This window comes from Perkinsus marinus, assembly GCF_000006405.1.
Source record: "Perkinsus marinus ATCC 50983 genomic scaffold scf_1104296962766, whole genome shotgun sequence".
NCBI classification, from domain to species: Eukaryota; Perkinsozoa; order Perkinsida; family Perkinsidae; genus Perkinsus; species Perkinsus marinus.
Genome location: NW_003205333.1, coordinates 368,579 through 393,930, shown reverse-complemented (window position 1 = coordinate 393,930; position 25,352 = coordinate 368,579). Strand labels below are relative to the sequence as shown.

At 50.3% G+C, this 25,352-nt stretch overlaps 5 protein-coding genes across 5 annotated transcripts; 2 read left to right on the top strand and 3 right to left on the bottom strand.

The window, feature by feature from the left end:
- Positions 1-3,354: 3,354 nt before the first annotated feature.
- On the top strand, positions 3,355-5,678 carry Pmar_PMAR014681 (cyclic nucleotide phosphodiesterase, putative; the record flags this gene model as incomplete). The annotated part of the gene is made up of 15 exons (XM_002771600.1): positions 3,355-3,468; positions 3,511-3,607; positions 3,654-3,780; positions 3,827-3,976; positions 4,022-4,120; positions 4,172-4,298; positions 4,357-4,453; positions 4,502-4,636; positions 4,684-4,824; positions 4,861-4,903; positions 4,947-5,009; positions 5,193-5,291; positions 5,340-5,411; positions 5,458-5,541; positions 5,588-5,678. The coding sequence occupies 15 exons, from the start codon at positions 3,355-3,357 to the stop codon at positions 5,676-5,678; spliced, it is 1,539 nt and encodes a 512-aa protein (XP_002771646.1).
- Positions 5,679-6,163: 485 nt separating this feature from the next.
- Positions 6,164-10,918, top strand: Pmar_PMAR014680 (hypothetical protein; the record flags this gene model as incomplete). Its single annotated transcript, XM_002771599.1, has 18 exons — positions 6,164-6,434; positions 6,494-6,960; positions 7,007-7,065; positions 7,958-8,015; positions 8,254-8,328; positions 8,383-8,954; positions 9,070-9,178; positions 9,269-9,345; positions 9,397-9,527; positions 9,743-9,796; positions 9,848-9,927; positions 9,971-10,059; positions 10,111-10,189; positions 10,238-10,307; positions 10,357-10,427; positions 10,473-10,564; positions 10,614-10,716; positions 10,762-10,918. 18 exons carry the CDS (start codon positions 6,164-6,166, stop codon positions 10,873-10,875), a joined length of 2,571 nt encoding a protein of 856 aa, XP_002771645.1. The 3' UTR covers positions 10,876-10,918.
- A 997-nt stretch (positions 10,919-11,915) lies between these two features.
- Positions 11,916-14,160, bottom strand: Pmar_PMAR014679 (inosine-5'-monophosphate dehydrogenase, putative). Its single transcript, XM_002771598.1, has 13 exons — positions 14,026-14,160; positions 13,755-13,981; positions 13,560-13,701; positions 13,413-13,495; positions 13,250-13,366; positions 13,041-13,199; positions 12,866-12,991; positions 12,725-12,820; positions 12,582-12,680; positions 12,416-12,533; positions 12,217-12,353; positions 12,025-12,161; positions 11,916-11,973 (listed from the first exon to the last, which is right to left on the bottom strand). Exons 1-13 carry the CDS (start codon positions 14,123-14,125, stop codon positions 11,928-11,930), a joined length of 1,587 nt encoding a protein of 528 aa, XP_002771644.1. The 5' UTR covers positions 14,126-14,160; the 3' UTR covers positions 11,916-11,927.
- Positions 14,161-15,049: 889 nt separating this feature from the next.
- On the bottom strand, positions 15,050-19,959 carry Pmar_PMAR014678 (hypothetical protein; the record flags this gene model as incomplete). The annotated part of the gene is made up of 25 exons (XM_002771597.1): positions 15,050-15,287; positions 15,330-15,453; positions 15,498-15,599; positions 15,644-15,711; positions 15,751-15,834; positions 15,894-15,988; positions 16,033-16,156; positions 16,203-16,262; positions 16,314-16,405; positions 16,451-16,583; positions 16,629-16,731; positions 16,777-16,838; positions 16,884-16,981; positions 17,031-17,116; positions 17,166-17,235; positions 17,286-17,373; positions 17,444-17,553; positions 17,598-17,699; positions 18,552-18,677; positions 18,724-18,838; positions 18,909-19,027; positions 19,329-19,430; positions 19,476-19,671; positions 19,721-19,831; positions 19,876-19,959. 25 exons carry the CDS (start codon positions 19,957-19,959, stop codon positions 15,126-15,128), a joined length of 2,616 nt encoding a protein of 871 aa, XP_002771643.1. The 3' UTR covers positions 15,050-15,125.
- Positions 19,960-21,168: 1,209 nt separating this feature from the next.
- On the bottom strand, positions 21,169-25,163 carry Pmar_PMAR014677 (hypothetical protein; the record flags this gene model as incomplete). Its single annotated transcript, XM_002771596.1, has 15 exons — positions 21,169-21,315; positions 21,361-21,446; positions 21,490-21,584; positions 23,146-23,191; positions 23,239-23,408; positions 23,457-23,579; positions 23,619-23,705; positions 23,776-23,900; positions 23,949-24,034; positions 24,082-24,176; positions 24,224-24,273; positions 24,370-24,448; positions 24,739-24,845; positions 24,895-24,942; positions 25,059-25,163. 15 exons carry the CDS (start codon positions 25,161-25,163, stop codon positions 21,169-21,171), a joined length of 1,449 nt encoding a protein of 482 aa, XP_002771642.1.
- Positions 25,164-25,352: the final 189 nt, after the last annotated feature.

The window sequence follows — 25,352 nt, the reverse complement described above, 5'->3', positions numbered from 1 at the left end:
AAGGGCATTAGTCGTGAAGTAGATCGATATGAACCCATCCTCCTGGGACCATCAACCCTATGACAATAGACTACAGGGGTATCGGGTGAGGGTTCCTCCCCTGTAAGAAGTATGTTCGTCGTGGATCGGCGATGAAGAATTCGTCATTTCTGATCTTGCGCATGCGTGCAACGCAGCTTGCAGTGTAGTCCGTCGAGAGGAGAACTACAGTGACCAAGATCGTTCTGCTATTACTAGTGAACTCGACAGTACGTTAGTCCGAAGGTCGACTAAGTACAGTACACCAGAGCTCGTAAGCAAAGTAATTCCGTGAGGAACCACAAGCAATGCCGTAAGGAACCACAAAGCGTGACGCCCCCTTGGTGGTGTGACGCACCAATCGATTACGCTACAGGGCGAACGAGATTAGAACTGCATCCTAAGTCTAAGGGAATGTCAAGCGATCAAGTCAGCAAGTTACAAGGTCTACAGCAGGAGCACAGGATTTGCGTACAATTGGACGAAAACGAGTCTGCCCATTGGTGACACGGATTGGTCATCCACTAACCCTTATCGGAACTCCCTTGAATTGCATTGGCCCGAGTGGACGACACAGTAAACGTGACCATGGTGGGAGTAGTCATCGAAAGGTGACGCCGTCGCGTGCTGTTGTTGATGCTATCATCACGTCACTGGGCTCATGTTGTGTTACTCGTAGTGAATACATTGTTCAGTAGCGGCAGTTGTTCCAATGCCGTCAACATCGCCAGGTGTGAGGTCAGAGCCAATACACTTGCGGAGCTTCACAGGTAGTAAAGGGCGATGGTGGCCTAGTGTGGACGATTCGTTCTTGAGAAGCTGAGGGGGAGAATCCTAGGACTTCAGCGTGGAATCCCGAAGTTCCATCCGCGGGTGCTGTTGGAAAAGGAATACCTAATGGGTGCTCACGCTCTGTACGCTGACAGACTAAACCGAGTTCTTCCGAACGAAATTCCCGCCGAACTGATCATGGACCGGACTGTGAAGGAAGCGGGAATTCAATTCTGGGAAGTGTCATCGCTGAGATATATGTGTTGAACATTGTTTATTCGCGTGCCTTATATTCCCCCTGAAACTCGTTATATTATGATAAGGGAAGTAGTCAGTATCACCGAGGCTTCGCATAGCATAGCTTGGGCAGTGGCCTTATTGTGTTGCATGCCACCACCTTGCAGGCACTGAGGTTGGCCGTCCTCCTTCATCACTCGAGAGTATATCATCGGGAGCCCGACTGTTGGAAGTGAGCTGGCCGCCTAGGCAAGGATAGTATGACCTTGTGGTGATCAGATAAACCACGTTGCTGGCAACAATGGGACGACTTCCGAGGTCGGACCCCCAGTCCTGGTCATTCCCGATATCAATGAACCTTGTGGAGGCGGCGGGGAATCTACCAATATGTCATCTAGAGTCTTACCAGCTATTCCGGAACCGGTACCAGAAGATGTGCTCAAGCCTATTGCAGAAATTGACGAGCGACGAGAAAAGCTGATGCAATGGGAAAGGGTGAAACTGCATAAGTAGTACTAGAGTAGTGAGAATAGATCTGTCAGTGTACGTGGGCCGAAATATAGACGAACCATGGTGTCTCAATAATGGTGGCTGCTGATATCGTTTAGTAAAATATTGTGCCATAAGTATTAGTGGGAAAGATTGAGCTCGTGCCATTCAGGCGGACGATGGTTTTCTCCGTACCACCTTTCGAGAAAGCATATCTTTTATCCCTGGAACCAAAGCTGCGACGGAGCCTATGGGTACCAGCACTTGCCTATATAGCGTACTATCACTTCTTTCTTACTCGGCCCTATTCAGTCCTGTAGGTTTGCCTTGGTGTGTCTACTCTATCCCTCCATTTGGGTATCTAAATGGGATACTTCTGCGAATATACTATTTAATTCATGTTGGTTGATCATTACCGCCTTGAGTAAGTACCCATCCTCCTCTTGAGCATTCCTCCAAGGTCTTTTCTTGCCGCCAGGCCTATTTGTCCTCGTTACATTCCCCTTTGCCATCCCCCCTAGTCGTTACTTAGAATTATACATACAAGTATGGACGGGCTTCACCATGATCGCCGCCACTGTGTTTGGTACGCCATATCGAGTGGCCACCATCACAGGTACTTAGGGCCGATCAGCTTGTCTATTACCCGCTTCACCAGGTACTGACTACAGTGTAGCTTTCCCTGGTGCTAATCTCGGCGTCGCCGATATATCAGTTTTCTTGGATCTTCTCACTATGTGAGGACACGCCATGATCGTTGATGCTAGTCGGGATCTGATAATGTGTTTTCAGAATGTATTTCTCGGTCTACACCCCTCTGAGGATCCGCCGGCTTTTCCCGGTTGCTGTGGCCATCAACATCATTTACGCTGGAATATCAATTGGACTCGGAGTCCCGTCATACGACGCCAACGCGGACGTCGTGCCGTCGTCCACAACAGAGAACTGGTTTGCTGTGTAATAGTCATTCTAAGCATAAGCCGATATCATTCACCTTTGCAGGTCGCTGACTCTAATGGTGATTCTGAGCTCTATTCTCGGCTTGACGGGAAAGTATCGTCTTGAACTCTTCCAAAGGACCAATTTCCTCCATTTGGAGGTTTCACAGCGGAGAATAGATGTATGTGTATATCCCACACTGTGGTATTCCCCACCTTGTTCGTGTACATAGGTACTCGAGAGGACCATAGTAGCGTTCGACAGTTCTAATAACAAGGCAACAAGAGTTACTCAGATGCAGCTAACGCACAAGGTGTGATCATCATACATCTGATAATGATGATTGCCATCTCAGAGGTTGTTGCTGATGGAAAAGCTGATATTCCGGGCAAGGTCGACGGGCTTAAGCGGCCTTAATGTCCATAACGGACAGTTGGCAAGCGACTTGGACCACGCACTGTCCTTGGTAGTTTTGGTGTTCGAGTGGCCAGCGATCAACGACTTTACTCGCAGGTGAGGAAGTCAGAGAAATCTCTTTTTGTGTTGGACTTCCAGAAGGAGGTTCTAATGGAAGGTATGTCGTCGCATCAGCAGCAGAGGGTGAGGAGCATTTCGGTGACACTCTATGGGGTGTATGGTTCGTATTCAGTTGGCGTCTGGAGAGACTCCTAGGTCGGGCGAGTCGGGTAGTCGTGGAGGTCATGGCGGCCCAGCAGCATCATTGTTGTATTGCTCGGCACTCTATACTCCTATGTCTAGCGTAGCACAGGGCTCAAGGGCATCAGCAGCAGCAGCGGCAGCACGGTACGACTATTATGTTGTCAATGAATAGGGAACCGGATCATACCCAGCGATCTTCTCAGATACGGTTTAGGTGGTAGCGCCTCGTCGGTTGCTGTAATGCCCGGTGGTGAATATTCTACTGTGTGTTTTGTTGATGATTATGAAGAACTACTGACTAGAGTTGGCCATGACTTTACCTTGGATGTTGAGGAGCTGTGGACCTCTCATCAAGTATGGGGAGCTGAACTGATGGAGTGCAGTGTTTTCTTTCAGGAAAGTCGGCGGAATCCTGAGTGTGTGTTAGCTCTGTACATGACAGTGGCACGAGCCTGTTTCCCAGATGACCAAGCTAACCGAATACTCAATATTGGTATGATGATGATGATAGAAACAACTTTGCATATTATTTCGTCTAGGTTCGGAAAGCCACGATGGTCTCCGGTGCCCAGTGTATGAGAGGTTCCTCTCGGAGCTGTGTAGTCGGTATCTATTATCAGTACCATATCATAATGCTGTCCATGCTGCACAAGTAACCCATCACTGGTAGGGCAGTGCTACTATCTACAGCACTTCAGTGTTCCTCCTTCAGCGCTGCTATCATCAACTCGCTGGGTATTCGTTCGAGATTGTCCGATCTCGATTGGGCGTCGTTGATTATCGCTTGTATGAGCCACGATGTTGGCCATTTCGGTCACACCAACAAGTTCTTAATAGAAACACGGCATCCTCTGGCCCTACGGTATGTCCTTTGCGTGCAGTCCAACCCTCTTACGATGCTTAGCAGGTACAACGACCGTTCTGTTATGGAGAACTACCATGCGGCTACTATGTTTGATATGCTTAAAGAAAGCGAGGACTGGGATATCTCCCGAGGCCTCTCTAGGTAGAAGTAGTAGCCCGCCGCTCTCTATTGAGGCACTGGCTTGCGTATTAGGTCCGAATTGAAGCGTTTCCGAAGTCAAATCGTGGCATTGATATTGAGCACTGACATAGAAGCACTCCCAAAGCTCGCAGACCAGATAAAAGTATGTCGCCACTCTAGTGTCGATATGCTGGCAGCAGTTATTGTAGGACCGAGTGGCAAGTGGGCCTCCTTTCAACGTCTCCCAGTTCCCCGAGGACTCACGACTCATCCGAGGGCTCAGCATATCCATGGCAGATTGCGGTCACGTTTGGCTCACTTGGGATTTGCACTATAAATGGGCAGTGAGGCTGTGTACCAATTCAACGTGTTACGCCCCTTTGTTATCTGTTACACTGTTAGCCGCCGAATTCGCGGCAGAGGCGCGCGAATTAGCGAAAGTGAACAGGCAAGTAACAGCGCCGCCGTGGACGGACAGCTCGCCGGCATCAAATGTAGACCCGTCACCGCGCACACAAATCTCCTTCATCGAACGATGTACATGAACATGCAGTTTCGGCTAGTTCCAATGTTATCTTTATCAGGGCCAATTGTGATGATTGAAGCACTTGAGAGTCTCATTGGGATCGACGAGACTGGATTCTCTAGTACGGCTTGTGAATGGTCGAAGGCTGTAAGGCGAGCAATACGTGACAATGTTTCACACTGGAAGGAGAGTGAAGCAAGTGAGGAGGAGGAGGAGGTTGTTCGAACGACCGTAGGCGTGGTCGATACGGATGCAGCAGTGGACAGAGTAGCGGCACCGTAAGTATCGGTCAAGACTGAGGTTCGAAATTGATAGCTTCAGAGAGGCTAAGGTGGAATCGGCGACAGTCAAGAGCGATGGTCGCGATAATCGGCGTGTCCCGAGGTGAGTGATGATGATCAGGGCAATCTGCTTCTTGATCGGAATTGTTCAGTAGTGATGATGATGATGTCCCTATGATGAGCTATCGAGATATGTACGGCAGTGGAAGCGCTGTGGGGAGATCGGCCAACAGGTGTGGTTTCCTCATGTATCAACAGCAGGTCATAGCATGATGATGGTCGTCAGGTCTAGTGCCGATGATGAGCCACCAATGCTGAGTTACTCGGCTCTCTATAACACTGATGGAACCAGCCTTCCGCCTGCTACCAGCCGTCGGTCGGGGAGGTAGGAGTCAAAGCTGAGTCCTGTTTTGTTATAACATTGTCTACTCAGCTCAAGTTCCGGATCGGAAATAGCGTCGAGTGAGCAGCCTCAAGGGAATAGCCAACAACTAGCATTGCAGCGGTATGGGTGTATAGCCGCCTTACACATTGACGTCTTTCATTCGTAGTGGCCAGCAGAACAGTGATGACGATGAGGATCCACCGGTGATGAGTTACAGCGATCTTTATGGCTCTGCTGCTGCTGCAACACGGTGAGTTCAGTTGCCCATGCTTGTGGAGGGTGATGACAACTGTCAGGAGTGCCAACATGGACGATCCTGATGAGCCTCCTATGCTCAGCTATGGCGATTTGTACAGTAGGTTAGGTGGAATGCAAGGCTCGAGGTAAGCCTAGACACTTGAACATGCCGTATTGCGATGATATTTCCTCCCCAGGACCGATCCGTCACAGCCATCATCGGGAGCCGATAGTGCTTAACAACCGCTGCAATTGTAGAGGGTTACTCGCTGCCTTTATTGATTCCTACGACGTTATCATTGTACACGTACTCGCACAGTAATGCACGATTTTGTCATCATTCTTTCACGTACCGTTTCATAGCCCTCATTGTCTGAGTTAACGCTACTACTGCTTATATCGCGGCGGCCAACTGCCTAGTGGCGAGTTGGCCAGTGAGAAAAGCGCGCGCCCTGGTGATCGATTTTAAGAAGGTTTCTGTATGCGTGTAGCTTCGTTGGTTCTGGACTCCACCTGCGCGGTGTATTGAGGCAATTTTGTTGTCAGTTGAGTTTCCGTTGTTGGCATTACTCAACAGCGAAGCAGGCGTCTTTGTTGCGCACATAGAATTGAAGTATAGTTGATAACTTGAATCAATGGAGCTCGAAAAAGAGAGTACCAGCAACAGTAGCAATACTAGTGCGAGAAGCGATAGCAGTGTAGCCGGCACTGATTTAGTCATAGCAGCTGTTAGAGCAGAGACAGCTGAGGGCATCGAAGACCCTTCTGAATCTGAGACTAGTGGCAAGTTTGAGAGTAGTAATGGAGGTAGCGGATCAGCTGAGGAGAGTGGTGGGAAGGGTGAATCAAGAGTAGCTGCTGCAGCAATCGCTGGAGACTCGCCGGGCTCAGATCCAATAGGATGGGGTAGGTGCTTATGGTGGTGTTACTGCTGATGTCTGTAGTGATGTGTTGTATATGTTTAGCCGTTGACAAGCTACTCAGCCGTATAGTTGAGGAGAACAGCACTGAACAGCTCATCGCCCTCTTGTCCGAGATGACAAAGAAGGCCTTAATTTTACAACATCAACTCGAGTTAAGCAGCACACGTAATGATGAGTTACTGAAGGAGATTGAGCAACTGAAGAGAAATCTCGATGAGGAAAGGGGGAAATTCAGCGCAGCAGAACCCCCGTCACCGCCTCCTCCAGTGGGTTCAATTGTTTATGATGGTGAATTACCCTCGGACGGACGGGATGGGAGTTCCCCGTCTGTGGGTGCGGTACCGCAACTAAATGAAATTTATGAAAAACATCACATTGACCGAGAGGTTCGGGATATGCTGCGGAATTCACGTAAAATAAGGAGACCGGAGCAGCGGCAGATGGTTATTGATCTGTTCCTCGAAAAGGTTGGTCACGAGCAGGGCAAGGACGTGTTGGCTGCGTTAAAGGTGAGTTCGGGTTCACTCGAGTGTAATGATGGTGTAATGCTCGCAGGGACTCACTGATTCTACTAATAGCGAATCCAAGTCGGCGGCGACGGGTGATGCTAGAACGTATAATCGTCGGACGCATAACCGTCGAGACAACAGTGACCATCCTCTACAAGCCCGTTCCGGTCCTGAGAACCGGAGTTGGCTATTCGCCCAATGTGTGAAGGAGGTTGAGTTCAAGATTGGACCAGCAGCAGCAGCATCAGCATCCAGGCATAAGAATGACTATTATGATTACGGCAACAAGGGGAGATGGTCGGGAGGGAATAGTGGTGGTGCTCGGGATAGAGGAGGAGGAGGATGGAATCGTCGTCGAGATATGAATGGATGGTGATGTTCCTTTGTGGGTATAGCCCATCGACTTGAACATTTATATTCGGTCAACTAAGTCAACAGCAGCAACAGCAGCAGCCTCGTTGTCATTGTCTTCTAATGTCTTTAATGAGTAAGTCGGTTATCAATGAATAATATTGCGAAGCGTATCCTAGTAGTATCCAATGCATCACCACATCCTCCTCCACACAGACTATAGTCTTCATAACAATTTCCCTCGTTACTGTAGCTGTTACCTCTTTTCTGATGTTGTTGAGTCCCGCCGCCGTTCGGCCTCGTGTGGCCTCTTGTACTACCATCTTGATGCAGCAAATCTGGGTCGTGAGTTCCTCTGTAATTTCTGACCTTTTTTACGAGATCTTCTTCGACCTCCTGTCCTCCTGTTTGTCGTCCTTATCTTCCTTCTCATACCAATAACTACAGCTGGCATGGCTACTACTACTATTATGATAATGTTGTAAACCCCTTTCATCTCGGAGTGTCGAAGCACGACTAAGGTCGTTAATATTGTCACCATGACTGTCTTTCCGACTAGTCATTCTCGAGGTCAGCCGCCACCGATATCACTTGTAAGCCAGCCAAGCTGCTACTCCCAGCTAATAATATATGGCTGCTATGGCAGAAACGACGATGAGAAGGAGGATGGCGATGATGATAATGATGACTGCCGTATTAATGGGGTAGGAGGTCCTCTTTGTTCCGAATACGTATTGGGCAGGAGGTGGTTATTGTCTTAGAAACTCACAGCTTTTTTTGTTGCGCAAGTTTCGTTTCAATCGAGAACTTTTGGGATAGTTTAATTGGTGAAGATGCGCTCACGCCTGAGGAGCCTAGTGATCCTGTTTGGGATAGGCGTCTATACCTTAGTACTCATGGTGATACAAGCTTGGGTGTAGTAGTCGATATCAGTAATACCAGGTTCACTCGACCAAGTCGATGCTGCTCTGGTTGGGAGACAGTAGCAAGAATCAGAACAACAACGAGAACTCAGTGGTAGTATTCTATGACCATTTCATAGCCGCTCTCGAGAGTTCACTCACTTCTCAGGCTCAGCGCTCCCTAGCTGCTCTGGACGATCGACTACTTGCGGCACATTCTAAGGCATTAGATGCTTACGTCAATTGTGTGGCGCGTGATGTCAAGGCCACCGCCGGCAGCTCAGAACGGGCGTGTCGGCGAGATGCTATGGGCATATTCGATAGCGTAGCCGCTGAGGGAACTGTGGGGATGGGAAAGGAGGCCGAAACGCTGGTGAAATCTGCTCGGAAACTACTGAAGACCGGCCTGGATATGCTACAGGGTGAAGTAAATCAGCTGAGGCTGGCAGCGCAGGCCGCTAATGATGAGCAACGACAAGCCCTGGCCTGGATAGGGGAGATGGCACAGCGATCGAAAGATCGTGAGAATGTCCCAAGGTCAACGGGCGTTCGGCTTCGCGGAGACTCCTTCAAGAAAGGCGGCGTCAAGGATGCCATAAGCAGTATATTGGGGAGCATTGAAGTGAAGAGCCCGGGTGGAGGTGCCCGGTTCGATTCTGGGGGAGGGGAAAATGGCAAGTCTATTTTAGAATTGATTGGGAAGTCTGCTCAGGACGCTGGGCCCTCCCTGACTTTTGAGTGGTAGGGTCTTACTATTGTACGTTGAAATTTACTGTGTATTGCGGCAAGAGGTTGTGTTACTGGGGCGCATCGAATGAATGTTGATAACTACAGTTGTTAATTGGCGAATGGTGAGGTCTGTTGCTGCCGCCCAACGTGGTCACCCTGAGAGCAAGTCAGAGAAGCGAAGACGCCTTAGATCGTTGGGCATCCTGGCCGGCCTCGTTTATGGATGTGGACTATTGGTAAGGGGGTCTACCTCTGGGGGATGGCAGTGGCTTTCGGAAGTCAATACCCCCCCCCCCCCCCTTGGACGATATCCGACCTCCTCTCAGGTCACCAGCGTCGCTCCACTGTGGTTGTTTGGCTCGAATGACAATTCCGATTGGACTCGTCCAGAAATGGTCACAAGGTAGTCGTCAACCTCGCCGCTGTGCTTTCTCATTACTCGGACTTCGATCAGCTCTTCGGTGGGAGGTGAAGTATCTGGAGAGCTCAGGGACTTCCTCAATGATCCTCTAGTCAATACAGACCGCGAACAGACTTGGCAGCATAGATACAGTCACAAGCAACTCGGTGATCTCACGCTTACTGGTAAGTTATCTGACCAAGGCTCTCTTCTAACTCCGTACTCTGGGATCATTCTTTCTGACGAACTGAACACATCGCGTTAAAGAATTTCCATGGGTCTTCGTGTAAGTACGTACGAGCTTGTCGGTACTGCTGCATGTATCATCGAGCCTCTGTGTACTTTGGTGAGATTTTATACAATACAGTCTACCCATACAGTGTATCGGCTAGTTTAATAGGTAATGACAAGGACGAGTGGGCAGCCAACTACCTCTACAATCTACCCGGCAAAGGTTGGATCATTCTCGATAACCTGCTTAGGGTATCTGCTCGCTGTTATTCAGGACTTGGTGCTATCGAGGGCGCCTTGAACAGCGATCAGCAACTCGCTTTACAGTATTCCAATGCGATTCCGGATGGCACAGTAGGTATTCCCGTCTCGCTATATCTCAATCACCGTTACTCAGTTGCGCGGTACAGCAGGGTGGTCTAGCAACGACGGCTACTTTGGAAAACTCTCTAAGCTGTGGAATGGCGGCAATGGGAAAGCAGCTAGGTAATGTATTAGAATTTGGCGAAAATGCGGTATGGAATATTGTTTTGATAGATATGACATCGCAGGCAGTACCAATAATGGGGAGCTGAAACACCAACTTCAGGCCCAGTGGGCGAGAGATAACGATAGGGTAAAGGCAGTAGTCGGGTTGTGATAGGGGTAAGTGCGAATCTTTCAGGCTGAAGCGGGCATTCAAGCTCCCATCACTAATCCTTATGGCTTCCTGTCCAAGTCTGGTGCTGAAAAATGTAAATGGGATCTGACGCTGGGTCGTCATTGAAGTGGTGTTTTCCTCAGTCAACCCTGACTGGTACACCTCTTACAGTCGCTCCCTCGTCGATGGTGGCTATGACGCGAAGAACCCATTTGTAAGTTTTATCCAATGAGTGCCTTGATGACTTTTCTCCGATTAGGGCATTGAGGGAGGTGCCCGCCTCTCTTCTGGTGGCGAACTGGAAGGACGCCTCACCGCACGAGCCAAACCGATCGATAGTGTTGATGCCGAGTAGCATGCCACGTGGGTGTTGACTCTGCTGTTATTACGTTGAATGTAGATACCATGTCAGTGCGCGAACTCGTCCTGATACTTCTAAGGGCTTATGGGGTTGGTTGACTGGCTTCGGAAAATCGCCTGTAGAGCTGGAGCACAACGCACAGGTAGCAGCATTATCGATGATGTGTGTATCACGGTTCGGTCGGTAGATACAATATTCGAACGCCCCTGGGAGCGTTATGTATGCGAATTACGAGAAGCGAGATGGTTCCGCTGGGCATTTACGTCTAGGTTATGGTATGACAAGTGATGATTCCCAGTAACGCAGGAAAGTGGGAGTTGAAGCAAGTTCCTAATATCACACCACTTGGGATATTGTGCTCACACTTTCTCCGAGTCAATTTTGTTGTGTTAATCAGTGGTAACGGAGAAACTTGAGGAGCGCCGAGTACATTCTCTTCCTTGTCGTTTTCCACGTCATTGGTTATTATGGGGGGTTGCTCAATCGGTGGTTCGATCGGGGAGGGCTGGGACTTCAGGGCATTTGAATTCCGCATCCACACCATTTTGTGGCAGTGCTGGTTGGCCGGAGTCCTGTCGCCGGACCATGGAGGACGCACCATGGCTGTTTACGATTGGTTTATCAGTAGGTCATTTGCTAATGTGTAGTAGTAGTACCAGCCGGGTACTGCCTGCCGTTCACGCTGCCGTTGGCACGTGGGATGCCAAGAAAGAAAATTCACTTTGTTGGGTACATCCGACGATGTCACGTTAGCTACAGGTACACTGCAGAGCAGGTTAATCTTCCGTCTAAGCCTAGGCAATGAGACGGACTTCTCTTCTGCTTCGGGCAAGCCACTTTATGGCGCATTCAGCAGCTTGCGAGGGAAAAATCCAGTTGTGGAAATATTTGACCCACATAAGAACACTATGAGCCTCGCATAGCCTTACCCACTAGATCCCCCATAGGCCGGGTTCAGGAAATAACGGAAATAACGCACAAGAATCTGATGGACATAACGGTTAGTTCCATCAGATCCTATATTCTACTAGGGGCAATCACCGCCTAGTAGTGTAGCGGTAGTTATTCGCTAAGCCTACTGGCCGGGCCACAGTGATAGAAAAAACTTTCTCAGCAGAAGTTCCAGTATCGATAAGGATGAGCAGAGAACTCGATAGCGGAGGACAACTGCAATATAAAAATTCATGGTCTCGAGGATAAGGAGAGTTAGTAGATATGAGCTGAAAAGGTCGTTCGTCGCCAGAACTTCTGTCACCTGTTTTGTACTCATCGTTTTGCCCGTCTGTATTGAACTGAACACAATAGGGGAGAATATGTGGTGAAACGTTTTGACAGTGCCAATGGTATTTATGTTCACGCAACACGCCCGGCTGAACGATTGCTTGAGTTGTTGGAGAACCTAAAATTATAAGCGCACACCTAACTAGAGGCGAAGAGATGTAGTTCGTACTTCAGCATGGAATGAACACCACCCTCCTTGATAGCGCTTCCGGTTTGAGCCTCGAATCTGAGCTCACCGCTGACATTAGCCGCGTGGAGCTCAGGCACGCTCTGAGCGCCTACGTAAGCCATACCCTGCTTAACACCCTAAGGGGAAGGAGGGATGAGGCAGCCAAGCGATATGATATCAACCGTAGTGTACCTCCATGATATAAGGGATGAGGCTGGTGACGCTTCCCTTATCAACAACGGCTCCGCTCACTCCCTGCGCGACTTTGATATTGGCGGATTCGGCAAAGTAGCGTTCACCCGAGCGATTCTGCATAGCCTCGAGTGATCCTACAGATCAAACATCATGCAAGGCTAGCCACGAGTGCCGATGGAAGGTGGAAGTATCTCACCCATTCCTCTGTATGTCTTCATTCTCACACCATCATGCCAGAAGAATTCACCGGGGGTCTCTTCGGTACCAGCGAACAGAGAACCCACCATGGCCGCAGATGCGCCGAGGGAGAGTGCCTGTACAGCAATGATATTTTTCACAAGGATCCAGAAGTGTTGTATCACTTTCATGATGTGACCGGAGGTTTGGATGCCACCGTCAGCAATGCAAGGAACATTGTATCGCTCTCCTGCGAACTTGCTTACATGATAAACCGCAGAGCCCTAAAATGCAACAATTTTGCCGTCAATACCAGATCAGCACTCACCTGTGCACGGCCGACAGCGCACACCTCTTGAGTGGTGCAGATGGAGCCACTGCCCATGCCGATACGTATGCCGTCGGCGCCAGCATCAAGGAGAGCCTGAGACCATACATCATCTGACGTTCTCGAGTAAGATATTATGACCTTGGCTTGTCGGACCGACACAACATTGCCAGCGATGATCTCCATAGTGGGGAAATCGTGTTTGATCCTCTTGATGAAGTGAACTTGATAGTCAGACCACCCCTGGGAGGAATCCACCACGATGACCTGTATACATCGACCATGAACACGATCAGAGAGAAATCCTTTTTATCACATCGACACCAGCCTCGATCAGCTGCTGGGCGCGAGCCTCGTCACATGGGCGGGTACTGACGGCAGCTCCCACCATCAACTGCTTGTTAGCGTCCAACGTGGCGTTCGGATAATTACGGGATGATTTAAGATCTTGACGCGAGATCAAGGCAACGAGATCCTACAGAGAAATGGAGAGGCGTATATATACGCCGGAACGTAGTAACATACCCCATTCTTATTCACGATGGGAAGCTTGTTTTTCTTTGACTCTCTAATCCTGCGATGGGCCTCGGGGAGAGATATGGGATCGCAACCCACGACTAGCTTATCGGCAGGGGTCATCACCTGGACCACTCGGTTATGGTGACACACCATGCAACCACTTCATTACCTCAGATAGCTTGATGCTTCTGTCCTTTCTGAAGTCGATATCGCGGCTGGTGACTAGGCCCAACAGCTTACTGCCCATTGACCCTGAAGCATAAAGGTTCCTGTCAATCCGGAGGAACGTGCCGGGTATCTGTCCGCCACAACTTACCGCTCTCAGTGACGGGAACGGTGGAGAATCCACGTGTGGCCTTGATCTTGTCAACATCAGCGATGGTAGCACTGGGGCCGAGAGTGATAGGATCCATGATAAAACCGTTCTTGAAGCGTTTCACTGCTCGCACTTCAGCGACCTATCTTGGAGCGTTTGGATGACCGTGTATGGTCCTAGAGAGCTACGTTTTACCTGTTCGGAGATCTCGTTGTTGTTATGAATAACACCGAGACCACCCATCTGTGCAACTGCTATGGCCATATGATGCTCAGTGACCGTATCCATGGGGGAAGAAACAATAGGAACAGCCAGAGAGATCTTCTTAGTGATCCTGGTCTTCACTGACACTTCATCTACATCACTTTTCACATGGCCGGGCATAAGAATAATGTCGTCGTACGTGTAGCCGGTGGTCGAGGCTAAAAATGAGCCGCTCACCGAATAGACTGATCACAAACAGTACCGTTGAAGAGTTTGTCTGCTGCCATGCCATCCTCCATCAAAAGCCCTTCATCAGTCATGGGCTCTGGGCCGAGAGTCTTATGTTCCGTCGTGGCGGGCATTGAAGTGAAGAAAGGAGTGTCAAGGGAATACGTCTGCAAAGACCAAAGCATTGAAGCGTCGCTCCGCTGATTCGCTCTCGTGCGGAATAGAGAACCGCATGTATATCTCGTTCATTGAACGGATGACCTCCTGAGCCGATATCGGTGCTATCGGAGGTTTTCTGAAGTGACAAGTCTCGTCAACAGGAGGTGCCCTCAGTGAGTCTCAAAGCTTCGCCCACCCAGCCCGGATTTTCCATCAGCGGAGACTTCACTTGTCTACCCGTGGCTGTAAAGCATAACTTCGATTCGACGTTCGGAGCACCATTTTTCCTGTTTCGGGAGAAAAAGTCGAGTTGGGCGGAGCGAAACGTTGTGTAGCTCGCGCACGCCACCGGTATCTGTCCCGATGATATTATCTCACCGATTCCTTCCTCAGCCTCAAGTCTTCCTGATCCAGTAGGATTGAGTCGTCGCACCCCTACGTTGCATCGCGAACTATGTTAGCTCGACGCGCTCAAATATGAGCACCCACTGGATAGCCGATCTCTTTCCACCGGTTAAGATCACGAGCTGCGTGTGATGAGCTCGGCAATTTGCTGGTTGTGCCTTTCATATCGTCTACCCGACGCATGACATGCTGTTTGAGTGGGAAGCAGGTGAGACAACACGAGATGCTGTATCCCTCTATCGAAAGAAATTGTTCCAAACAATCTCGTAAGCATATTAACTCCAGATGCTAAATGGGAATGTTAAATATTCTTGAGGCGTCCTCAATTTCCAGGAACTCCTCCTGGGAGAAGAAATAGGAGAAAGCCAACTCTATGAAGCTGCTCCCATGCTTGGCATGTCTAACGAGTGTTCCACTCGCCTGCCGAAAGTCGCTATCCCCAGGTTAGGGACTTAACACGCCACCATGACTACCTGGAAATTGCCCTTTTCCCGATGACATGCAGCATCATTGGCAGAAGACATCGAGCTTCATTCAGAATCGCAGTAGCAGATATTGGTAGTGTGCTGACTATCCGCCGGTTGAAGGTATAAGTCGCGGAGATGTCGGAAGCTTCGACTGCCACTCGGTGTATTCGGCGGTCAACGCTTCCTTTTTATCCTTAATTTTGCTGAGGACGGCCTTGGATTTTGCCGACATGTTCATCTTCAGCATCTCCGTTCTATTATCGATCTGCGCACATCTGCGATCGGAACTAGTGAGGAACCATCTTACCGTGCTATGAACGATCTTGATCCATTCCGGCGCTAAGTCAGCCGTCTGCCGAAGATAGTCCTCCATGACTCGAGTCCCAAGTGCCTTGTACCGTCGCCCACCGCCATTGGCCGACATGAAGTGCCTGAGGCTTCAGTGTCGCTAGCACGGGAATACACGGTTGCTCACTTCACCACGTCTTGTAGCTTCATCGAGGGATGCTCTCTCATAAAGAAAAGACGACTGAGCTCTGATACGATTGAAGACAGAAGTTCGAAGAAGCTGAGTTGCCTGAGACGCAAATAGCTACCACCCAGGGAGTCGCCGGTCACTACTCGCGCCATTTCAGGTCCTCTTCATAGATTTGTGCATCTTCTTTCTCCTTCGCTTCCTTGGCCCGGACCTACGACACCATCAACTGCAAATTCCGGGGACCGCTCACCCTCTCCCTCATCTCTTGCCGTCGCTCAGCCGGCGTCTTGCTCGCTGATCGACTCCGGATGTTGTTTCGGACGGAGGGAGTACGCTGAGCTCACAGGAGAACAAATGAATGTTATCAACTGCAACGATAGTTTCGAACCTTACAGCTGGAGTCATGGGCTCGGACAGCTGCGGAAGAATAACCGGTACAAATGGAGACGAACTCAATTCAAGCCTCTCTCGCCGCCTCGCTCGAACTCCTAAAAGTCTCCTCCGATATTCGAGAGCAACCCGTTGACTCAACCCGAGAGCATTAGGCTACAAGGCGTCTGCGGCGTCACATCTGGACTCGGTGTTCCTCGACCGCGGAGGACCGGTGTCGAGTTTACTGTCGGAGAAGCCTCATAAGGGTTGCTTGGTAATACTGCCTATACGACATGTTTGATACCTGTTACGGTTAGCCTGGCAACTCACTTGTGGCACCGGATCAGCCTCATCAGTGAGGAACTTCTTCGGGTCACTGCAACTCCTTTCCTGCGAAACAGGGTAAAACTCGTCAGCTACCACAATTCTTCTCTTGCTAACCTGCTCCGCTAGAAGCTTCTCGAGCTGCGCTCGAACAACGTCAGCTCTCGCCAGCGCCTCCTTGGCATCAAGTCGTTTAGTCAGTATAGCACCTAACAGCCTCTACCTCACACTGACCGGCCCAGCCATAGCCCTACCAGTGGCATCTCTCTGGATAACGACTAGACGCCGAAGCGGGCTCGTGCCCATAGAGTCGACTTCACATTCTTTCTCACGCCACTCCAGCTCGAGGAGGCCACCGGCCGCAAACACAACTTGAAGTAGTCGTCCCTGAAGTGCGTATCCAACACGGACTACACGTTTGAACGACACGACCTTAGCGAACCGCTTCCCGCTAGCCCGTTCGACACCAGCCTTGAGTTGCAGGTAGTAGGGCACTTGGCTACGAACTCGGAATAGCGAGAGAACCTCATCGAGCCTGATAAAGAGCTGCGTCGATTCTGCCATCATACGGGGTACTTACATTCTGAATTGATCCAACACAGTCTTGTAATGGCTTGGTAGCGACCGTTTGCCTGCACTGACCTGCAGGATCGAGCAGATGACGCACACAAGTCAGATTGATCTCACGGATGGCTGAGCCTTCTTTAACTCCTCAGGTATCGGTAACTTAGTCGTAGCTCCAACCGTGGCTACTGGAGGAGTTGGCAATTTAGCAGCTTTCGGATCTACGATGCGGATTACACAGGCTACATCACGCGCAGCAGATTCCATCACCATCTTGCTTCTCTTCAGTGAACTCTTTGAATAGGTTCTTGACTGGTCCTCGATCGCCACGAGTGTCTCTTGGTAATGAGTCACGCCTACACAGGTTGCTAGACGTTCGTACAATTTGAGGTCTAATGAGCGTACCCCTTGCCTCCAGTAGAGGGCAACTCGAGCTGATCAACCACCTCCCCCATACTCATGCGGGTACCACAACCTGAGCGCAGCGCCACCGAATCATTCCACAAAGACAGTTCGGTTACGTACTGCTGCGATTGGTGGCTATTGAAGCGCGGCCTCTGGTTGATGGCCGGCCTCGTAGTAAAGAGTCTCGACGCGAACCGACAGTGAAGATCTGAGGCGCGTATCCGTTCATCGTGTTAGGCAGCTAGCGAAGCTCTGCTTGCACACCGAGAAGCCCTCACTTGGAACTCTTCCCTGGAAGATTCTCCCGGCCGCTTCGGTGTGCCGGAGTTATGGCGCTTCGCCGACGGCCGCGAGCTCTTAGGTGTGGTAGGAGGTAGACCGAGACCCTCTATCTCGATGAACTCCCAACGTAGCAAAAGTCTAAACACTCACCATCTACAGGGCATCCGAAAAGATTCTTCCTCGGCGTAGCACAGAGAGGGTCTGAGTCAGGAGAGGTCGATTCCCGCTTCCGCTTCTGACTAGTGGACCGACCTAGCGAACCATCTACTCCGAGCTAGCTCCCCTAGAAGACCTACCTCGGGTAACGGATGGGCTAGAGCCGTGCCCACTGCGTTTCAGTCGACGTGAGGATCTTATCGAGCGGCAGCCATCCTTCAACGTAGAGGACATTGTCGACAAGGAGGCAACGATACAAACACGGGTTGTACAAGCAAAGACCCACGTGCTAGAGCACCAAACGGCCCAGGACAAGTGCGAGGACCAAGCCGAGCGAATTGACCAACACGAAGCTAACGTCCCAGGAATTAGGACGTGGCAATCAGCATGTCTAGCTGTCCACTACACATAGATGGATTAGACTACATCTTCAGCATGCTGTAGTCGAGAAAAATACCAAAATCACCAACAGAACCTTCTACGGAAGACAACCGGGAGATCACTCTTCACCGGTACCAAAATAGAGCCAGATGACACGGCAACTGCTGTGGTTATGAGGAAAATTGAAGTGTCGCAGATCAGCGTTTGTGGAAAAGTGAAAAGTAGTCGATGAGAAGTCGCAGAAGTCCAAGTAGAACCTGTCAGGCACAGAAAGTGAGTAAGAAACATGAAAAATGAGAAGATGAGCAAAATGGCTCGCCTCACGAAACCGTTTCTCAGTTAAAAGTCAATGCTGTTTCAACGCGCGCCCGAGGCTGTCCTACTTTAACAGTTCTCGGAGGAGCGGCTTCCGACTGTAAAGGGAAAACATGATCTGATCGATCACAATTGCAGGAGTTGTCGATTGAGGTTCGTCTGGACAGCCTCGAGCTTGCACAGTCTACCTTCAGCAGGTTATCGGGCAGAACGGACGGCACGCAGTTGGCCGCCTAGGCCTCCTGCGGGTACTGGTAGCCATGCTCATCGGACCAGTGGGAGCACGGCCAGCGTGTCGAGCAAGTGTGAGATAGAAATTATTAGTGACAATGTTGGAAGCGTTACGAGTGAAGTCTTGGGAGGTCGATCCGCATTGACCTGCAATAACAAAACATCGAAACACGGCGAGCCAAGTTCCGGGTACCGTGAGACGGACACATCTTCACATTTCCGGGTCCTGCCATTTGGTACTGCTGTGGGAGGGTCGGCTGCAGCGGGCAACATGCTGGCTCACAAGGGGATGACACAGAAGCCTCGACCTGACATACTTGTGCACTTATGAGTGCGTGTCATCCGCCTCTAGCCACTTTCAGGAGCTCATGTACAGACCTGGTTAGTAGGAAAGCATCCCTGCCCAGCATATGAGATGAAAAAGTTGTTGACCACGCGGCAGGGGCCACGCGGAGCCGGTATGACGAAGGCCAGCGAGGGCTCTTTGGGTCGGATATCTGAGAACGAGGTATTAGCGTCGACTCACCCCGCAAGAGCTACTCTGTGGTGCTGTAGAAGTGGCGACCGGCCACACGTGAGAATTGGGAAAGGGAGCGCCCAGATGGGTGCAGCACACATCCTTGCAGCGTTGTTGACGACGGGATGGCTACATTGCAGAACAAATCCAGAGAGGCGGGCACAAGTCATGAGAAAGGGGCTTTACTCTCACTGCGACTCTCCTCACGGAGTCAGACCTCGGTAGACCATTTGCTTGCAACCCACTGTTCGCAGCACGTGCACGACGACGTCTGGTAGCACCTTCGAAAGTCTGCTGACCAGGGAATCTCGACAACGGGCTTGTTCGTTTCTCTCGACGAGAGTCGACTGAAGAGATACTTCTAGTATCATCCATCGTAGTATCTGCAACAGATAAAATCTAAACTATCACAGCGGAACAGTACCAACCATTTCCCATACTCATACGAGGTCCGATGCGGCCAGTTCTCTGAGGTTCGATACCGGCACGCTCTTCAATAGGGGCCAATGCTGGTAGACGCGAGTCTACCCTTGTGGGTGTACCACTAACCGAGCATGTCTCAGGGCTCAGAGGGTCACCCTGCTCAACCGTTGTGGATTGAGAAAGCTCTGGTGTAGTCAAGTCCTGAAGAACCAAAGGCGCATCTCACAGTCGTCGAACACCGTAACCTCACTCTAGGCAGAGATGGCCCTAGGTCGAGTTCCATGCCGGATGACTCATCGACCCCCAAGAGTGCGAGCTGAAGACTCTCAGGATACCACAGGTTGGGGATTCTGTCGCCGATCTGACGAGAAAATTCACGAGGTACATAAGGAATTGTCTCCTCACACAGCCGTAGTCTTGATCGGATAGTGCGATCCCCCCAAAGTGTGGCCTCTCGTCGAGGTCAGTAGCAGTGACGGTTGAGGACATCCGAGAGCACGAGGAAGCGCTGATATCACCAAGGAATTTGAGGCGATCCTCGACACTAAAAACTGTTGACAATTACACAACGTGAACGATGCATCATCAGTCATCGACCCGACCAGACTGAGTCGGCGCCAAACTTCGACTGTCAGAAGCTAGAAATTGCAAGTGACCGGTCGTACCATCAAAGCTAACACAACTGAGTGAGCGAGCAGCAGAGTATCATAATAGCGATCAGTCGTTTTTCGACCATAGCTTAGAACGAAAGCTCAATTCGTATATCGTCAGCGCGTATAACAAGATACAGTGAGAGGAGAGGGCTACCTGACACTACGTAGAATAACTCTCACGGCTCACTAAAATACACCTCAAGAATAACATGACCCAACGGCAGAGGGCGCGAGCAACGACGGTCATCCACCACCAGAAGGCAGCTTCGGTCCACCATAAAAACGCAGCTACAATATCACGACCAACTATCTAGACTACTGCAAACTGATACAATTACCATTCTCACGGAATCACCCTCGGATAGAGCTTCTGCAGAACGCTCTATCAACTGTGATAGCCAATATCACAGCAGGATGTATAATAGTCACGGGGAGATGGTGGAAACGGAAAAGAGATGACAATACGAGAAAGTCAACAACAGAGGACTGGAAAGGGGCTATCCAGAATAGCTCTAAGAGCTTCTTGACAATGGGAACGACGGTGAGAAGATACTCGAGGTCATGCCACACATACAAAGAATGAGCCCAATCACAGACCACGCATCTGCTGATAACTTCACTTCAACTAGTTCTAACTCAGAAAAGCCGATGGCCATCGATCTGACAGCAACACTACTCGAAACCTAGTCAGCCGAGAAAGCTACTTGGCTACCTTTTTGATCAGGTCATCGCCATGAGGGAAGTCGACAAACCACTATTGTTGAAAAGTATGAAGGGTAGAATAGGCTGACGGCGGCGTGAACACCTGGCCACACGGGGCCCGATGGGGAGGGAGACTTATACGTTCGTTCGACTTACCGCATGCTCTCGAGGAGCCAACGTTTGGACATGTGATTGGTTTTCAAACTGACTTTGCCATGGCACGGTGGCGCGAGCGAATTTCACTGGTCTCCCGTTGACGAGAAAGATCGGTCTTAACCTGCGCGACCAACAATTACGGTAAACTGCCATAATGAACTAGCACGAACGGTTGCGGACCTGCACCTTACGGTAGGCGTTTGACGTACTCTGGATTATTCTCAGTAGACACGACCTTCTTGCTGTAATGACTGAGGTTCTCATAGAAGCCCTGTATAGCAGCAGGGACGATCTCGACCACCTTCCTTGATCCGAAGTTGCCCAGCACTCGGCCCTGAAGACAACTTCAAATTATCAAATGCGATGCGGCCAAACTCACAGCATAGAAGTTGGCAAAACAATTGGCATCTTGAACGTTGGTGAAGTTGATGAAGCAATAACCAGCATTAGCCATGGAAACACGATCTGACAAACGCGCGGTAGTCCGACAGCAACATTTCTCCCTCACCGATTGGCAGGTAGAAGAAATCGAACTTGCCCGCAAAGCCCGAGGAGGAAATTTCTTGGATCAGCTCTCCTTGAGTGTATCGATTCGGAATGTTTCTAACAATAGCACTCTGACAAGAATATGTCCAACCATCATCGTTTCGCACCTCATCATTAGAGTAGTGACACTCGCCCGTGGAGAGGGGAAAGTCTTAGCTGTAGCATGAGACTGAAAAATGCGCAGCCAGTTCGTAATGAGGTCCCCGCCGTGGAACACTCACCGGCGGAGCAGTATTCCCCTCAATGAAGCTGTGATCAGCAAGTCTGTTGTGTCTCCCTTCCTCATGCTCCAAGTGCTTGGGCGTCCCCTTGAATTAGCTGAGCACTTCCCGTAACAGGCTGAATGATGACTCCACATCGATCTACTGAGGGCCGATATAAAACACATCACCATTTTGCTTCTGACGGGCGGCATTGTCACGTCGGGGTCTACAACGGCGTCTGCCACTGCTCCGAGTCGGAAGGTCGTACCTCTCTGGCAATCTCTCCCGGCCAGAGGCCTTCAGGGTCACCTGACAAGCTGAACTGAGAATGCAACGCTCTTTATCGGCAGCCGTGGTACATCGACAAGAATGCGGTTTATCAGGGCTTCCAGCTCTACAGCATCATGACCACATTGCTGCTTCGCTTGTGGCATCAATAGCGGCTGCTGAGGTATGGTATCCCACAGCCCAGTATCCATAGGGGACAACACCGGACTCTGCTGTGAAGACACTGTCGAGTTCTCCGAGATATCATCCAACTGACAGGACAGAACTCCTCTGGAGTGAGCTGAGGACAACTACCAGAGTGTCGACCCAAGGTAAGGACATCTCTGAGCTTTGAAAGTCGACGGGGAATGAAGGCGGCTGCATGAACAATCGGCAATCTTGAGAGCCTTCTATTGTAATCGCACAGCAGTATTCAGCGGACGACTAAACGCTAGAGACGCTCGAAGAAAACCTCGCCAATCACTTGCAAACCAAAACCAGATGTCACTAATGCAGCAAGGTGAGGAAGATAAACTACTTGTGATAGCGATGAGACTGCAACATATCAAACAGTATCATGATACTCGAGACGAATTATGAAGCCCACTTCTGAGAAGAGTACGAGACACCCATCCACCAACACCGCCGGAAGAACTTCTATGAGAATAGGAGTATGTGGCGGACGGCATATAGCACCTTAACGACTAGGAAACTACCGCGCAGCAGCAAGATGCTGGGACATTCGAGCACTACAATGCATTGACAGCGCGGTCACCATAATAACTAGGACGGCGCAATCGCAATAGGGAAAGAAGAAATGTGGTGATATTCTCATAGCGCAATGACCGCTCGTCAATGTAAATATAACATCAACCGACACATCGCTGAACAGCACGAACACGAGTAGTAAACGAGCAGTAGCAGCAGCAGTATGAGCAGTGAAATCCTCGCCGTAGTAATATAATAGGGGAATTGCACTACAACATAGGCAGAATGACGGATTCAATGGTGAGAATAGATAGTCGGATACAATAACCTGAGGCCATGACGAGAGTATGAAGACCAGAACAACACGCCAACTGGGTAAGCGGACAGCAAATGTTTCCCTAGTTCACCTCAATATGATACTTCTCTACCTACTCTCCTACGGGCTCGAGGTCGGACCAGCATCAGCGGAAGAAGCTGCCCTGTTAACTGAGATTATACACGAACTGCCTCAAGTATATAGACATTGGTCTCACCGATAGTCGACGGATGATCACCATCTAGGAATATTGGAAAGTCGGGAGATTGGATCGGGGGAGGACCGTCTGAGGCCTCGTTAGAGGTCTTCATCCAGCGGAACGTCTCCTGGGCATCATTGAACCCAAAAGGAGCGTAACGCTCCCCCATCAGTCTCTCCTCGCCTGAACTACACAAAGCGGGGTCGCCGAATCTCTCATGTTTATCATCGACTCACATTGGATTATCTCCAGTACAGTGGCAGGCGTTCTTGAGAAGAGCCCCGCTATTAGAGGCAAGACCGACTCGATTCTCCTTGTCGCTCCTCTCAGGGCTGGAACACGCGGATCGCTGTCTGGACCTACCAGAAGATGCCACTCATGGCACGGAGACCTCTTACGAATGCCTCCCTATCTCTCTTGGTTTTCGTAATGGAACGCGAGTGAAAGAAAGTCGATAGCCATCAACCAGGAACAGTGGACGGAACCTGACAGGGAATTATGTGACTACAAAAAACAATCGCTCTGCTAGTAATTCAAGTCATTAATCGGCCTCACTCTTCCTTCGAGTCAGTGGAGACGGCCTTCTTGCTGTAGTGCAATAAATTGGCATCGAAACCTTGCAGCTTAGCGGGCACAATTTCTACGATTTTCTTCGACGTTGACATGTTCAACTGCTTCCCCTGAAGGATCCAACCTCCATCACATTGCCTCTGGCGGCATCTCCTCACGCTGAAAAGGTGTGTGAACAGTGAAGCCACTTCTGGCGTTGTAAAGTTGATGAAGCAGTAGCCGAAATTAGCTCTAGTGCTGTGATCTGAAGCGGCACAATATGGGCCACTACGGACGAGAGCAGCAATTTACCCATGGGGAGGTAGAAAAAGTCAAATGTCCCACCAAATCCGGTGAAAGTTACCTCGGCGATCAGCTCGGCCTGCGTATACCGATTTGGGATGTGTCTGGAATGGACAGATAGTCAAGCATAGTCATTTCGAGCAACATTCACCTCATCATCACAGTCGTTATTCCTTCATGAGAGCCGACCTCGCGAGATGCCTGAAATAACAAAGAGTGGGCATCTGGGCCAAATGATCTGCCGAGCATTCGTATCTTTGGAAGATAAGAGGCATCACTCAACTGGAGTGACATCACCCAGTTCGCCTTTCTTCCATCTGGTGATGCTCTCGGGTTCTCCGCCTGCGAATGGAACTTGCTCGTCGGAGCCGCTCCCCTGGGGTGGGGCAATGCAGTCAAAGCAAGAGAACGCGGTCCACGATCGCTATGTTGTACGATGCAGCTCCGAGTGCGCTGATCACATGCACACCATGGTCCGGGATCTACCGAGGGCGCCGCAGCTAAGAGCAAGAACGGATACTGCTCATCGCGGGAAACACTCACACCACTGTGTATCCTCCTCGAAGAGACCGATTTCCCTCTGGGATCACTGGAGAGTCGACCTCGACTGTACCATGCGAAGCAGTGAGACGATAGGCGGTGAAGATGTAGGCAGATGGGCTTTACCTGGACGACGGCCTGCAGCAGCAAACCTCGCCTGCCGGTTGCTGAGGCTGTCGCGCCCTTCCACCATGAGTGTCATGACTAGGCCTCATCGACGCCGCGTAAGCCACCTGCCATTCCACACTGCCTCATCATCCGGTACCCTTACATGAGATCCACCAAGGACTGCAGCACGCGAAGGGAGGTGTAGATATCTTGGAAGTCCACCTGATTAGACGCAGATGAGAGTCATTCACCTGATGGGAGGAACGAAGGAATTCCGTCGCGAATAGAAATGATCAAGACCACTCCGAACAAACGATCTAAGCCTAGCATGCACTTACACGTCCACAGGAGTCACATACTGGTGGCAGTTGGGTCAGAACGGACGAGTCGTCGGGACCGTCGTTGCTGTCGAAGCAATGATGAGGCACAGCAGAGTGGGACATTCAATCACGCAGTAGACGTATGAATCCACCTCCCACTGGGGCAATGGCTGGTCGAGCACTGATCGAGGAACGCTGACTGAACGATCTGCAGTGATGAACCCAAAGTCGCAGATCGTCATCAAAAAGAAGCAGCAGCACGAGAATGATCTATAGTCATGCGTATCTACGGAAGAGTGGAAAACGAGGTGG